Genomic DNA, 16,408 nt, shown 5'->3' with positions numbered 1-16,408 from the left:
TTTCAAAAGTGATTTTGAAACTCTGAATTATGTTTTTAAATTTTAAGAATGTAGCATGATATGGAACCTGCATCCTTGTCGCTAAAAGTTGCAGATTGTTTGATGGATGGATGTCATGACCAATTTACGGAAGCATACGTCACATTTTCTTTTACAGGAAGAAAAGTTAGTTGGATTTTGATACAAAAAATACAAAGAAATAGATTTTTTTGTCATTTTTTTTGCATATATTGTTGATTTAGATTTTATAGCTATCCCTTCTTTCTATTATTTCTCCCTTTTCCATTATTATGGATAAATCAATTCTTGTGAGTGGAGCTCTTTGACCCTCTAGTGGTGGCTGAGTGTAGTTACTGTAGTTATGAGAAATAATATGAACTAAAATAACTCGCCACATGTGAGCATTAATCCCACTGTTTGGGTCATGTGACCTAGCATTCTGGCAGTAGCTTGATTATAGAGTGAAGTACTATATGCATCTTTTTGCAGCCATGCTGATGATGAAATGTTAACACTCGTCATACTGTACACAACTCTTTGTAGTCAGTCAGATATTGCAAAAACTCATGCCAAAACAAAGAGCAAAGTCTTCCGCTCTTCTCATGTCCAAACATGAAAGCAACTCTTGTGGTTTGGATGCTGTTGTTGGGAGGAGCTGCATGAGATACTGCCTCACAGTGCAGGCCTCTACTTTCATTTTTTCCTTTTGTAGTGTCTTGATCCACTTGTTAGTCATTTCTTTGAATATTTTTTCAAATACATGCAACATGAACAAAGTGGTGCATTCATGTATTCTTTATTCCACTCATGTTGCATGGAGAATAAAGAAACTAAAATACTACAATCAAACTACTGTTGAAGGTCCTGTCGAAGGCTTCACTCTTCGTCATGTGCTTTCTGTACAAAGAAAACATGTTAGACAATCAGAATGTTTTGATTCCTGCCAAATCATTAAAGCTGCCGTCGGTGACTTTGAGCAAATATGCAGTAGTGCATGAGACAGATAATAAGAAATACAAAAATCATGTTCTTCTGCCTCCTCCTAGTGCTCCTAATGAGATTCTACTGCGCCCCATACCACGCTCATGAAACTTAAAAAACTCCTGTACTGTAATGTTTGTGACCTGGCCGCCATGTTGGAAACAGTTGAGCCAAAACCAAGCAAACCGGAGCAAACTTTCTCATTTTACAGCTAAACAACCAGAATATATTTTTGAAAACATTTGAGGCGAGAAATAGGCATTACAGTAACAGAATCTTGATTCATATTGGATCAGCGCTGCCTAGTTTGACCGGAGTTTGCGAGTTTCGCAAGCAGTGATTGACAGCTGCTGTAGAGACTCCTCGGCTCTGATTGCTTGTTTTCCTTCGGGCACGTTGAAATCTTCCAAATGCCATTAGGAGCACCGGAGGACACAGAGGCACAGGATTGTTTTTCACAGATTCCTTGTCTCATGCACTGCTGTCATGATATAGTGACCGTTTTGTAAAAATAACTGGACCGCAGAGGGCCAGCCCTACAAACGCAAGTGACTGAATGAAGTTACACGATTGGTCAGCTGAGTGTTGGAGTCTCCTCATTTGCCGTTGCTCTTTCAAAACAAAAATTTGGGAACAGTCGTTTATGTAAATGAGCCGGTGCAGCGCAACGCATCCGGCTCGCGAAACTTGGACCGAGCTGTCAAACTAGGCGATCTAGTTCTTAAATGAAGCGGGATTCAGCAGTGGTATAGCCTGTTTCTCGCTTAAAATGTTTTCAGAAGTAGGTTTTTGGTGGATTGTTTAGATGGAATAACATAACGCCATGTTCTTTCCTGTTTGAAAGGGCAAGCAGAAATCCAGGGACCAGTCAGGTGCATTCACGATAGGGTACAGCACCGCTTGCTAGCCAGAAGCAGCGTGTCCCCTATAGTGTCATCGCTGGACCTGGTGGACATGCACCGCTGGATTTAACATTATAGACAAGACCTCTGACTATTTGTTTAAAAATTTAGCCACAAATTCACAGACTGACCATACTGTCCAGCCATATACTCGGTTTGGACCGAGTCTTGTTTTATCATATATACTCAAAGTTACCGGCTTCAGCTTTACAGTTACTCACTCATGATTCCAGGGTAGTAACTGATTAAAAGTTGCATTATTCTTAATGATTACTGACCTTAGCACCGATGTCGCGGCTCTTCGCTCTCAGCTTGTTGACCTGAGACTCTGAGATATCGGCCCTCTCCTCTGCTTCCTCCAGCTCGTGCTGTATCTTGCGCAACTTGCCCAGATTTACATTGGACTGTTCCTCCTAAAAAAAAAATCAAGATGAGAGTATGGAGAACTGTTATTTAGGTGGCTCACAAATAAGCAAATGGACCATGTGTGTAGTATTTTTGCTTACAGCCTCCTCTGCAGTTCGCTTGTAGGATTTGACTTTCAGTTGCAGCTTATCCACCAGGCCCTGCAGGCGACTCAGATTCTTTTTGTCCTCCTCCGTCTGTTAAATTAGCACACAAGACATATTGCATGTTAAAGCGTAACCTTTCATCTTTTGCTGAATGTCATTGTGTCTGTAGTCTAGTGTGTACCTGGTAAGTGAGCTCTTTCATGCGTCTCTCGTACTTGCGGATACCTTTCACTGCATCGCTGTTTTTCTTTTGCTCCATATCCACGTCATTCTCCAACTCTCTCACCTTGAAAACAACAGTTATGGATGGAGCTTTATTTTTTTGTACACTGGCACTGTGACAACACAGTGGACGTTAGAAATACTGACCCTGGCCTCCAGCTTCTGGATCTGCTTCTTGCCACCTTTCATGGCTATTTGCTCAGCTTCATCCAGACGGTGCTGCAGGTCTTTGATGGTTTGTTCCATGTTTTTCTTCATGCGCTCCAGGTGAGCGCAGGTGTCCTGCTCCTTCTTTAGCTCCTCTGCCATCATGGCGGCATCGGTGATGGCCTTCTTCGCCTTCTCCTCGGCATTCCTGCACTCCTGCACCGCCTCCTCCACCTCGTTCTGGAGCTGAGTTGTGTCGGCCTCGAGCTTCTTCTTCTGGTTCAGAAGGCTGGTGTTCTGCACAGAATGATCACTTTTAGTAGAATAGAAATTCAAATAAATTCAAATTAGTATGCATATACGGAAATACCATGACGTAATGATTCGACATACCTGAGAGTGCAGCAGCTGAACCCTCTCGCTGACATCCAGCAGCTCCTGCTCAGCCAGTTTACGACCTCTCTCTGTCTGCTCCACCAAAGACCTCAACTCATCGAGTTCAGCCTGCAGCAGGTTGTTACGTCTCTCCACAATGGCAATGTTCTCCTTCAGCTCATCGTTGGCACGGAGGGCATCGTCCAGCTGCAACTGCGCGTCCTGTTCAGAAAGATGTTTTAAAATCTTTAAAGGTTATATTGATAACATTTTTATGTAAACAATTTTTTTTTACATCCACAGAGTTTTTGGAAAGGTGCTGAAAAGAAGTTTCCAGACATTTTTCATACTTTTCTTTTCTGACATTTTTCACCTTTTTTTTGTTCATTTTTCAGACTTTTTTTCAGATAATTTTTAGATATTTTTTAGACTTTTTTTTCTCGACATTTTTCAGACTTATTTTCAGACTTTGTTTTGGATTATAAAACATTTTATGATAAAACATTTTGGCGGGTCCAAAATGTATGTTTTGTTTATCACTGTGGAAGAGAGACTTTCGGTTCCCACGTCTAACAAGGCTTGTGAGCCAATTGTGCAACAATGTTGGTATCACATGGTATCTCTGTGTCATCAGTGATTAAGTAGCCAGTTAGTGTGGAAAAAATGGATAAATGGCTGAGTTTGACACTAGTGTCTCCATCAGGCTGCAGGAGAAGTAAATATTTACCGTGGCAACAAGTGACAGTGATGTTAGCACATTTGAGCTGTCTTAGCTTAATCGTCCGAACAACAATAATCCATAAAATTAAACAATTTGAACAAAACCAACAACAACTACCAACAGTCATAGTCCTTACAATCTTAACTAGGTTGACACCGGTTACATTGTCAAAATGAGAAAAATAACAGCTTAAATCACTGAGGAGCTACGTTAGCATCTTAGCATTAGTGACGGTTGCGTCCAGTTAACTAACATTGTAGTTCCCTCAAACAATGTATAACGGGAGCGCCGCTGTGGCTCGCCTGGTGGAGCGGGCGCCCCGTGTACCGGGGCTGAGTCCTTTCCGCAGCGGCCCAAAGTTCGGGTCCGACCTGTGGCCCTTTGCTGCGTGTCACCCCCTCTCTCTCTTTCCCCCTTTCTATGGTACTCCGTCTCTATCAATAAAGGCATAAAAAAGCTAAAAGAAAAAAAAAAAATGTAAAACGAAGATGCGCATCAAAGGGGATTTAGAAGTGGGTGGCCGACTGAAAAATAAGAAGTAATCGCTTTTTCTCTCTGAGTGACACTCCACTCAACCATAAAATGTGCAGGTTGTGCAACGAAACTGGCAACCACTTGTTGTGAAGTGAATGCAATGGAATGAGGGAGGAGGAGAGGGATACCTAGTAGCTGAATCAATGTTGTCAATTCAATAGTAAATTCTTTATTTCAATAATTAGAAGAAGAAAGACAACATGTATAGCCTCTATAGTACCTTCAGGTGAGCATGGAGTCCCTTGAGCTGCTTCTGAGCCTCCGCTGCCTGCCTGTTGGCCAGGCTCAGCTGGATCTCCATCTCGTTGAGGTCTCCCTCCATCTTCTTCTTCACCCTGAGGGCCTCGTTTCTGCTGCGAGTCTCGGCCTCCAGGGAGCTCTGCAGAGTGTCCGCCACTCTCTGGTGGTTACGCTTGGCCTGCTCCATCTCCTCGTCCTTCTCGGCCAGCTTACGCTCAATGTCAGCCTTCACCTGGTTGAACTCGAGCTGAACTCGGAGGATCTTGCTCTCCTCATGCTCAAGGGTACCCTGTAAAAAAAAACAGCAAATCACCGTATGTCTTTCAAAGCATCACAAAGGTAATTCCAGCAAATTGATCGATGATAAAATGGCATAAGAGACAACATGTAATATTTGTTCACCTCAGCTTCCTCCAGAGCAGATTGTATCTCGGCCTTCTCCTGCTCCAGCTGTTTACGGATCTTCTCCAGCTCGTGGATGCTCTTTACTCCCTCACCGAGTTGCTCAGTCAGGTCAGAAATTTCCTCTGTTTTGTGCATATTTATTTATTTGTCCCAGCCTCTCCAATTGTAATCAGTGTATGTTTAAAGGTAAATCATGTTATCTTCCTACCTTGGAGATTCTTGTTTTCTCTTTTCATGGTCTCCAGATGATCCAGAGATTCTTCATAAGAGTTCTTCAGTTTGAAGATCTCGGTGCTGAGAGAACGAGCCTCTTTCTGGGAAGCTTCCAGCTCAGTCTGGGACTCCTCATACTTCTGCTTCCACTCAGCCAGGATCTAATTCAATTGTAAATTAATTGTGAATGGGGTAAAAAAAAAAATTAACCACCATGAAACTTCCCGTGTTGATTACTTACATTAATTAGTTTTTTTTGTATTACAAGTTTTCTGAAAATATAGGTTTAAATATGCATTTTATTGACATATTAGAGCCAAAGGTTTTTAGTGAGGGAATTTTGGATATCTTATTTTATCACTCCATATATCAGAAAATACTGCCAACAGCCATAAAAAAAATCAATTTTCGTCATGTTTTTATGGTTACAATATGATATAAATCAAGCTATGAATAATATATGAACAAACCCCTCAGTAAAAACCTTCTGACTAGGAATAAAACTGGGAACACTGGTGTATGTAAGCACTACTGAAGTGGAGATTTCTGGCTCAGAGTCTGAGGAATAACCTAATTGTGGAGAAAATGGCCTTTAAAGATATGTATTGTAAAATTCCATACATTTTGACACGACAGGAGAATAGGGTAAAAAATGTAACTAATACATATCATCATGAAACGTCCACAGTTAATTACTTTATTTTTTTGTATTACAAGTTTTCTTAAATTTTATGTTTAAATATGCAAATGAGGCATTATCTAATGCTAACTTTTGGTGAATTTAGGAGAAATATACAGACGCAAATAGACAAAGTGTAGTAAATAAACACCTAAATGTGTATTTTATATGTTTTTTTCCCACTAGTCTGAAAGAAGATATTATGGAAGCAAAATAGCCCAAAATCGCAAAATTGACCAGTACATGAAAAACAATGTTTCTGCCTGTAGTGTCTCCCCTTAAAGCACACTCAATTTATACATTCAGAACTGTACTAAAGTATACTTGTCTGGGATGAGTCCCTGTCATTTCATATATGTCATTACCTTGTCAAAGTTTCTTTGTTTTTTGTCCAGAGCTGCAGCAGCAGCGTTCGATCTCTCCACATCCACCATGAGATCCTCAATCTCACCCTGAAGCCTGTGTTTGGTTTTCTCCAGGGAGGAACATTTAGCATTGGCAGCTTCAACAGCTTCTTCTGCATCCTGTAAGCGTTGAGTTAGCTTTTTCCTAATGGCAAAAAACAAAAATGAACGTATCGAATCATTACCTCACAGATAAAATGGGAATATTGTGGTAGGATAGGAACTAAAAACAAGACGGGTCTACTGAATCCTTACTTTGCTTCTTCCAGCTCCTCTGTTCTCTGGATGGCGTCGGTTTCGTACTTGGTTCTCCACTGAGCCACCTCAGAGTTTGCTTTGGACATGCTGCGTTGGAGCTCAGCTTTGGCCTCCTGCTCCTCCTCAAATTGCTCCCTCAACAAATCGCAGTCGTGGCGAGCTGACTGCACTGCATGGGCAAGTGCATTCTTGGCCTTTGGTAAAGAAACATGAGGTCAAGTCATTTTGGAAGTAGACATCGGGCTGTGTATTTTAAAAGCAGTAATTCTGAAAGACCTTGACTTCCTCCTCTAGTTGTCTCTTGAGGTCCTCAATCTGTTGAGTGTAAGACTGCTTCCCTCTGGTCAGCTGAGAGATCAGAGAGCCCTTCTCCTCCAGCTGCCTGGCAAACTCACCTGTAAAATAAAGGTGTGTACGACCACCATATCAAGCTGCAGTTGGTGTAGCTTTCTTTTCTGTAACACGTGGGTCTGCATGCACTAATCTTCTGGGGTGCGTTGCTAAAAGGCAGGTATCAGTAAGAGTAAAAACACCACCTAAATGTGAGTGTATGTTAAACCGATTACCATTTTCTGTTTGAAGCTTTGCTTTTTGCATCGTCAGGTCATTGATGGTACGCTGGCCTTCCTCCGATTTCGTCTTGTATTCGGTCATCTGATCCTCCAGAGTGCGACACATTTTCTCCAGGTTGGTCTGAGTTAAATGATTCATATTAATATGTCATAGAAACAGATGACCCGAGCATTATTTTCTGTATGTTATGACTTAAAGACATAGTTTGACATTTCGGGAAATACCCTAACTAGCCTAGTGAGAGTTCGATGAGAAGATCGATACCACTATCCAGACATGAGAGTGGCAGCATATTTCACAAAATGTGAAAGAATGTGTTCAATAACAACTTTTTTTTGTCTTACTTTAACTTTTAAAGTCTGCTCCATGTTGGACACCACATCATCCAGCTCCAGTCTGAGCTCGCTCTTTTCTTTCTCCAGCTTCTGTTTGACTCTTTGCAGGTTGTCGATCTGCTCCCCCAGGTCAGCCACGCTGTCTGCGTTTTTCTTTCGAAGCGAAGCAGCAGTGGCTTCGTGCTGCAGAGTGGCCTCTTCGAGGTCCCTGCGCATCTTCTGAAACTCGGCCTCCCTCTTCTTGTTCATCTCGATCTGGGCGGAGGTGGCTCCTCCGGCCTCCTCCAACCTCTCGCTGATCTCCTCCAGCTCTCTGGCCAATTCGGCCCTCTGTTTCTCCACCTTGGCTCGGGCAGCTCGCTCGGCCTCCAGTTCTTCCTCCAGCTCTTCAATGCGAGCCTTGATGAGATCCATCAAATGATTATATCACAAAATGAAGATAATGAAGAGATGACAATGCAACAGATGAAACCTGCTTGTGCAGTTACCTGTAGCTCCTTCAGTTTCTTCTGGAGTTGAACGCCCATGGTCTGTTCATCCTCAATCTTACCTAGCAGCTGGCTGATTTCAAAGTCTTTCCTACATTTAATGACAAAATGGTTCATGTTAGTAATCAACTGTTGTCACACAATGGGCATCATGTTTGTAATTGTAAAATATTTGTTTTACTTTTTGAGTTTTTCCTCCAGCTGCTGCTTGTCATTCTCCAGATCCATCAGATTTTCTTGGGTTAACTTTAAGTCCCCTTCCAGTTTTCTCTTGGCTCTTTCCAGATCCATCCTCACTTTCTTCTCTTGCTCCAATGATCCTTCAAGCTAACAAGACAAACATTTCTCTATAAATTGTGGCTCAAGAACTTGAGGATTCATCACTAATGCCATTGTACTCACATCATCGACTTGCTGCTCCAGCTTGATTTTGGCCTTGGTCAGAGAGTTGACTTTGTCTTCCTCACTCTGCAGGTCGTCCAGCGTTTGCTGGTGAGCCTCCTGAAGAGCTTTCTTCTCTTTGGTCAACTTGGCAATGATTTCATCCAAAGCTGCCATTTCTTCAGTCAGGTTTTTAACCTTAACAAACAGATCACAGTTGGTGTCAAGTCAAGAATATAGAAAAATTCTTCATTAATACATGTAACTGATCTGAACACAACATTGATAGTGTGCAGGATTCGTTTAGCGGTGTAGTTGCATATTGCAACCAACTGAGAACTCCTCTGGACATTCCTCCCTTTCCAAGACTGCGGTAACGTGAGTGCAAAACCGTGGTAACGCCGTTTGCCTTGCTCAGGGGCCATCCTTAACATAATAACACTATTTTAGGAGCAACAGAAGTCAGACAGCGGTTGGCAGTACCATAGTTTTGCACTCTGCAGCTCACATTACCACAGTTCCAGAAGTGTGTCGGAGAACACGAAAGGCTCTCGCTCGATCCAACGTTTAGTTTGTTCATTCTGGGCTACTGTAGAAGTAGTGGGCTACTGCTAAACTCCAATAATTTTACCAGCTAGTAGCTAACTTTATTTGTCTACCGTTAAGTGCTGGACAGGTATAGCCTATAGTGGGGCTTTAGACCTTCTTAGCTCTAATCAGCTGCCCGTCTACTGAAAACAGTTGCCTGCTGTGGTCGAACGTGAAGCCATGAGTGCAGTGAGAGTGAATCAAAACAGTTGTGGGCTATAAAACCAAAACAATGAGCTCAAAGATGCTAAAACGTTATTGAGAGCTGAGGAGAACTGCAGTCAGGTGATAATGCGAACCTACAATCATAGCTGCTTTCATTACCTTGTTCTCTGTGGCATGCTTTTCCTTTTCCACTTTAGCCAGAGTCAGCTCCAGATCATCGATGTCCTTCTTGAGTTCTGAACACTCGTCTTCCAGCTTTCTCTTCTTAGCAGTAAGCTCTGCATTCATCTCCTCTTCATCTTCCAGTCTCTCTGTCAGCTCTTTGGCTTTGGCCTCAAGCTGGATCTTACTCTTGATCAGACCCTCACAGCGCTCCTCAGCATCTGAAAGATTGTCTTGTTCCTGCAGACAGTAGATTTAACAAATGTTGTTAGTCATCACATTTACGTAAGTACATCACTGTAAGCTTTAAGTAAACTGAGTGACTGATCTTACAGTTTGAACATGGAGCTGCAGGTCGTTCTTCTCTTGAAGAAGGGTGACCATTTTTTCCTCCAGCTCTTTCTTGCGGGCCTCAGATTTAGCATAAGCCTCTTTGAGCTTCGTAAACTCCTCCTTCATGTTCGCCATCTCCTTCACATTCTCGGCTGATTTCAGCAGAGGTTTGATCTTGAAGTACAACTTCATCCATGGCCAATTCTTGACACCCATGAAGGCCCGCACGTTCCACTGGATCACCAGTAAGGAATCCCTGTAGACAACATTAGCAAGCTTGAATCCATTTTTCTGTACCTTGTCTTTTTTTTTTACAGCAAATGTTAAAAGTAAAGCACCAACCTGCGCTCAACGATTTTCTCGAACTCAAGTCTGGCGAGTTTTCCTCTGGATCTCGCTTGAATTCCTGTGATGATGAGAGAGAGGCGATCGTCTCTCATCTCCTCAAGAGCACCAAGCAGACCAGCTTTGAAGAACACCTGAAATCGACCAAAAGTTTTACTTTACCTCCAACCAGCATGATTATTTATCCCAACATTGAACCCTCCTCTTTATAAACAGAACCAACCTTTGTGTGTCCCAGTCTATACTGCTCATGGTCAATATCCAAAGAGCCCAAAAGTTTTTCTGCTCCTTTCTTATTGTCAATGAACTGTCCCTCAGGGATGGCATTAGGGTTTAGGATGCGGTATCTGAAATAGAAAGACCCAAAACACCCGAGGTTACATCACCGATGTTGTTTCCAAGTGCATTGCAAGATTTGTGAAAGAGCAATACAATTTGCGAAAGAGCAATAAATAAACATTGCTTTTCTTGCCTTTGTTTGAAGTCTCCATACTGGATCCTGTTGGGGAATCCCTTCCTGCAGATCCTGATACCTTCCAGCACACCGTTACAGCGCAGCTGGTGCATGACCAGAGGATTCTCCATCTCCCCGGGAGTCTTGGTCTCATTGGGGATGAGGCAGCGTACAAAGTGGGGGTGAGTTGACCTGAGATTGGTCATCAGTTTGTTCAAGTTCTCCTGTAAAGGAAGACAATCAATATTATCAGGTCCAATATACCAAATTTAGGACATATATGTATACCAAATCTCAGACATATTTTACCCTGTGAAGTGCAGATACAGTCTGGAAGGAAGAACCTTTCTTCTTTGCTCCCTTTCCCTTGCCTCCTGCATCTTGGGTAGTATGGAAGTTGCAGATATACAGTATAAGTGTAATTGTCATTTCTTTCCTTGTTGATATTCTGGACAATTCAAGGATGAATACTCAGTTTGGTCAAAGCTCTCTTACCTGATTCTGAACCAGCATACCCAGCAAACAGGACAGACAGTAACTTGAGGTTGGACTTCTGAAACAGTCCAACCACGGTCTCATTCAGTGGGTCCTTGTTTTTCACCAGCCAGTTAGTGATATTGTAATCAACAATACCAGCATAGTGAACCAGGGAGAAATGAGCCTCTGGCTTCCCCTTAATTACCCTCGGTTTCTGGAAGTTGGGACTTTTACCCAGATGGTTGTCATACAGTTTGGCTTTAAATGTTGCGTCGCTGGCTTTGGGGAACATGCACTCCTCTTCAAGGATGGACATGATGCCCATGGCCTGGAGGAAGGAATTGATTAGAATTGAATTGCATGTAAACCTGTCACAAAGAATAGCTTACGTTTGTTACTTGAATTCTGACATCCAATTAAACTCTTCACCAACCTTCTCAATGAGTTCAATGCAGGCTGCTAAGTCCATACCAAAGTCAATGAACTCCCACACAATGCCCTCTTTCTTGTACTCTTCTTGTTCCAGCACAAACATGTGGTGGTTGAAGAACTGCTGCAGCTTCTCATTAGTATAGTTGATGCACAGTTGCTCAAAGGTGTTGTACTAGGAAGAGCATTCAGGGGAATAAATATATGTAAAACATTACATTTCTTTTTACAATTAACACTTGAAATGATGAAGGCAATTGCAAATGACAAGGTACTACAAAATGTAAACCATACTTTGGTGTTTAATTTTTACCTCTTTACTTAAAATTTAATTAGATTTCTTTTTACAAAATTAACCAAAACACTGACAACGAGGAGGATTTAAATCTGAAATTTAAATTTAAATCATACTCTCTAAAACTAAAAAGAAATCAGGTTTGAATTGAAACACTATTACTAAGCTTGTTACAAGATATTTTATTCAATGCTGATTTATAGAGGAAACCATAAAGTGCATCTTTGGATGGATGGGAAAAACAACACTGAATGAAAATGCTATTGACTCTTCCAGCCCATGAAGAATTCATATATAGTTACTAATTGGTTTGTGTTACACTACACAATTTAAACCGTTGACTGGACTGAAAACAAATAAAGCAAAAATAAAATCATACAACTGAAATGATATATAATATTAAACATATACATATGAAGCGACAATCTTGAAGATTTTCATCCAAATGATGACTGTTAAGTCACTATCCACAGCCAAATAAGGCAACACAATGGTGACTGAGGTAACATATCTGCACCATTACAAACTGGGCGTCTGTGGCAGCATTCCCAGAAAAAGAATGCTGCACTACATTTTTTCTCCTTTATAAAACAAAACTATGCGCACAATTCTAAAAACTTGGCGCTTGTGTCAACAAAAAGACCTCAGACTGCCAAACACTTAGCGCAACTATGTTGCCTTCATCAAAACGGAAATTTACCAGGACTGAAGTCTTAAGGATTGCCACTCCAAAGGTCCCATTTTGTAAAACGTAAGATCTCCATGTCCCTCTATTATAAAGCAGGTTTGAGTGCCACACAAATACTGTGAAAGTATCAGACATACTCAAAAACGAGGAAAACAAAGGGTTGTTCAAGCATTACAACATGTAAACATGTTCCAGCAGAAACACAAAACGGAAGCATGACCCTGAAAATGAGCACAACATGTGACCTTTAAGGACCATGTGGTCAAACACATCCCCAATACAGAAAGACTAGACAGAGACACAATCAATTTGGTTACGAGGGGAGGTTTTCCATATAATCCGAGAAAGTATATTTTTTACTCACGTCTCCATAAAACCTTTCATACTCACATCAAAGATCTCAAATCCAGCAATGTCCAGCACACCGATGAAGTACTGGCGAGCTTGCTTGGTATCCAGAGATTGGTTGATTCTCACCACCATCCACAAGAACATTTTCTCGTACACCGACTTGGCCAGTGCACCGATAGAGTAGCTCACCTAGATAATTGCATAAAATCAATGCCGGTAAAATTTTTAAACTTTATTCTTCAAACCCCTGATGGATTTCGGTGCATTTTCAACTTACTTGCTGCACACTTTGACCTTTGGTGACCCACTCGTTGCCTACTTTCACTCTTGGGTGGCACAGGCCCTTGATGAGGTCAGCGGAGTTCAAACCCATCAGATATGCAACTTTGTCTGTATCTGTAATAGATTTTGTGTAGGAGAAGCATTTACTACATTGTTTTGTGTCAAAAGGGCATGAATCGGTGGTAGTTCTACTCTACTTTTAAGAGAGTAAATGTCCTGATGATCCTTTACCCTCTGTGCCGTCAGGCTCTGCTTGCTCTTCCCTCTGCTTCTGTTTGAACTTCATGTTTCCGTAATGCATGACGGCACCAGTCATCTTGTAGATGCCGTTCTTCTCCTCTTGGGTGAAGCCCAGGACATCAAAAGCTTCCTTAAAGAGCAGAAATTACATTTGAGTTAGTTGTGGAACTTCATGCGTCGAACAAGCACTCTCTAAGTTTCGCTTACATCAGTAGAGATCAGCTCTTCTGCATCATCAATGGAGGCTACAGTCGTCTCTCCTTGGGAGATGAAGGCGTAGTCATAGGGGTTGTTGGTGATTAGCAGCATATCTGTCAAAGAAACAAAGTTTCAGTCTGTGGCGTTTCTTCCCGGTTCAAAATATATTCTATGTTTCATCCAGCGCTCACCAAGCAGCTCGGGTTTCTTTTGGGACAGAATCTGGTAGAAGATGTGGTAGTCTCTTTCAGCCTTGAGCTGATAGGTGACACGGGATTTCTCCAGCAGATCTGACAAAAAATGACAATGAGATGATTTGTTATGTAGTCCACATTCTCCCAGGGTATTGTATTGCACAATGGAGATGTTCATGTCACACTCTGCTTACATGTCTCAATGTCAGCAGAAGCCAACTTTCCACTGGCAGCAAAGTGGATTCGAATGAATTTACCCTGTGAGAAGCAAGAAAATGACAATTATATTGAACCATTAAAAAATGTTACTTAAAGATAAGGCCCAAGATTTGTTTTAGTGCCCTTGAGTGCCCCGAAAACTTGAGCTGAGACTGACGCATCATCAGTGGCTTGAGAGGAAATTTGGGTTTGGGGCGCTGTATGGCACATTAGCTAAATCAGGGAGTGCCTGTTTAATAAAACGAGTATTAAGACAACTCACAAATCTGGAAGAGTTGTCGTTTCTGATGGTCTTGGCGTTTCCGAAGGCCTCCAGAGCAGGGTTGGCCTGGATGATTTGATCCTCCAGGGTGCCCTGTGGATTTGATAGATGCAAAGTTTAGGCCAGAAAACTTCATTGATTATGCTTATTATCGTAACATGTCAAATCGAATCAACCTTTCTCTCTTGAGCAGCATCCTTCTTGCCAGAAACAGCCGCAATGCTGGCAAAGTACTGGATGACTCTCTTGGTGTTCACAGTCTTTCCTGCACCGGATTCTCCGCTGCGAATGAAAACAAACGTGAGTCGAACACGTTTTGAAGACAAAACATAAACTCTGCTCTTCATATCAGAATCAGATGTGACCTTTGTGAATGACTTACGTGATAAGGATAGACTGGTTTTCTCTGTCTGCAAGATTTAAGACAAATGTTCAGTTATCTTTAAATGTTTGGATGGTGTCAGAGATCACAAAGCGCTGCATCAGAGATGGGATGTACATACCTGACAGCATGTACTGGTAGGCATTGTCAGAGATGGAGTAGATGTGAGGAGGAGCTTCAGACCTCTTCTTTCCTCTGTAGGCGTTGACCACCGCCTGGTCGTACACTGGCAGCATCTTGTAGGGGTTGACAGTCACACAGAACAGCCCTGAGTAGGTCTGTGGACAAGGACACATAAAACAAGTTGTTTTTTATTGTACTGAAGATTTCATACAGTGGAAAGATCAGTATATCTGTAGTCATTACTCACGTAGATCATCCATGCTGCATAACGCTCTTTGAGGTTAAACAGCACCGCAGGTTCATGGAGGAAGGTGAACATCGCCATGTCTTCAATTTTATCGAACTTTGGCGGGTTCTGAGGGTGGATGTCTTCCTCCTTATGGGTCGTAGTCTGAATGATTTACCACAGGGAATATCTCAATTTAAATTAAGTTCACAGTGTCACAACCACTTTCCCTCTTCCATTAGTCAGTGTAGATAACTGACATATACTTACTTTTCCAAACTCAGTTTCAACGGTGACTTTGTTGCCGTCTCTGCTGGTGACTCTGGCTTTAACGTACTCTACCTCGGGGTCGGGCACGAAACACTCCTTCTTTATGTCAAAGATTCGAGTCTGGGCCGCCAGACGCTCCTTATCTGACTTTCTCAGGAAGGAAGCGGCGGCCCCAAACTCCGCCATGTGGGCGTCGCCTGACATCTTGAGAGCTGTAAACCGAGAACATGGTTTGAAAGCATTTCGATTACATTGTCCCTGAAGTAGCACCTGTACAACTTATAAGGTGATTTGTTGAGTGAATGCATTTCTATACACTGATATATATAAATTGTACAGAATATTACAGGTATTTTTGTAAAAAGCTTTTGAAATAAATTTTAAAAACAACTTAAAAGACAGTCATTGCAGTTACCTGAACTATGATAATCAAGAATATCGGCTGTGTTTATTTATTTATTTATGTAAAGTCAGCTTGAAGAAAGGCATTTCCACATAATTAGGATACTATTCAAAAACTAGCAGCACACAAAGTAATGTTATTTCAAGTCTATTCATTTCATGTATTTATTTTATTTTGAAAAACAAACAACACGGAGCTCGTTACCTGTTTTCTCTTCTTCTCCCCCTTGATAGATTTGGTGTGGTGCGTCTCTAGAAAGCAACAACAAAAAAAGCATCATTGTATTTTCAATATGTGTAATCAGTCAAGTGTAAAATGTCTGTATAAACTTACCTGCAGGTGCTGCGTTCCCGTCTTTACTCCTCGTTCTGAACCCCTCTTTATATTCATCCAGGAGGCAGAGCTCTGACACTCAGCCAACCTATAAGGGAAGAGCGAGAAAACAAAGGACCCTAATCAAAAAAAAAAGTAAGATCTGTATTTGGAGATAAAGGTGTGGACAACAATAACTCTCATGTGACCATCATTGGCCAGTGAATTGAAATCATGAGCAGCATCTATTTTTGTCTCGTCCTTCAAGTGACTGAAAAGCCTATTAATTATAAAAGGCATAAACATTTTAGCCGATATATTAAGTTGATTTTTATTATATTAAACCATTATGATACTAATTTCTGATGAAGAAATGTGTATGTGGATCTTATTCCTGTCTGTTCCTCTAGGGAAAAATATGTTTTTTTGTGGTAATATTAATTACATAAAAGTCTCAGCTTCATTCAACTTTTAAACATTTTCTTATATACATTTTTTTAAACTAAAGACCATTGCATACGTTGGTCTGTCACTACTACAATAAGCACTGTCATTGTCTGTCTTCTATTATCCTGGAGGACAAAGATAAACTTGTGAATATTTCCTTCTCCTGGTCCTTATTGTTTTCCTCCCAGCGGAC

General features: G+C 41.5%; 1 protein-coding gene across 1 annotated transcript; it reads right to left on the bottom strand.

Moving 5' to 3' along the window:
- Window positions 1-165: 165 nt before the first annotated feature.
- LOC141759296 (myosin-7-like) lies at window positions 166-15,703 on the bottom strand. Its single transcript, XM_074621246.1, has 38 exons — window positions 15,661-15,703; window positions 15,054-15,265; window positions 14,805-14,948; window positions 14,556-14,712; window positions 14,435-14,462; window positions 14,229-14,334; window positions 14,053-14,145; window positions 13,766-13,829; window positions 13,569-13,667; window positions 13,387-13,490; window positions 13,171-13,309; window positions 12,935-13,053; window positions 12,697-12,846; window positions 11,328-11,498; window positions 10,913-11,222; window positions 10,727-10,797; window positions 10,436-10,641; window positions 10,187-10,310; window positions 9,961-10,097; window positions 9,619-9,874; window positions 9,283-9,525; window positions 8,392-8,568; window positions 8,171-8,316; window positions 7,990-8,080; window positions 7,511-7,900; window positions 7,160-7,286; window positions 6,870-6,988; window positions 6,591-6,787; window positions 6,297-6,480; window positions 5,248-5,413; window positions 5,037-5,161; window positions 4,615-4,923; window positions 3,158-3,361; window positions 2,765-3,061; window positions 2,577-2,681; window positions 2,390-2,485; window positions 2,162-2,296; window positions 166-897 (listed from the first exon to the last, which is right to left on the bottom strand). Exons 2-38 carry the CDS (start codon window positions 15,255-15,257, stop codon window positions 877-879), a joined length of 5,814 nt encoding a protein of 1,937 aa, XP_074477347.1. The 5' UTR covers window positions 15,258-15,265; window positions 15,661-15,703; the 3' UTR covers window positions 166-876.
- Window positions 15,704-16,408: the final 705 nt, after the last annotated feature.

The sequence above is a fragment of the Sebastes fasciatus genome, chromosome 21 (genome assembly GCF_043250625.1).
Source record: "Sebastes fasciatus isolate fSebFas1 chromosome 21, fSebFas1.pri, whole genome shotgun sequence".
Taxonomy (NCBI): Eukaryota; Metazoa; Chordata; class Actinopteri; order Perciformes; family Sebastidae; genus Sebastes; species Sebastes fasciatus.
This window is presented reverse-complemented; position numbering and strand designations above follow the sequence as displayed.

Excerpts from the sequence above, each read along its gene's own strand:
- LOC141759296 (XM_074621246.1), bottom strand. The coding sequence starts at position 15,257 with ATGTCAGGCGACGCCCACATGGCGGAGTTTGGGGCCGCCGCTTCCTTC. Across the intron at positions 3,062-3,157 it reads TTCAGCTGCTGCACTCTCAG|AACACCAGCCTTCTGAACCA; the intron begins GTATGTCGAATC and ends CATTCTGTGCAG. Across the intron at positions 2,486-2,576 it reads TGAAAGAGCTCACTTACCAG|ACGGAGGAGGACAAAAAGAA; the intron begins GTACACACTAGA and ends CTAATTTAACAG.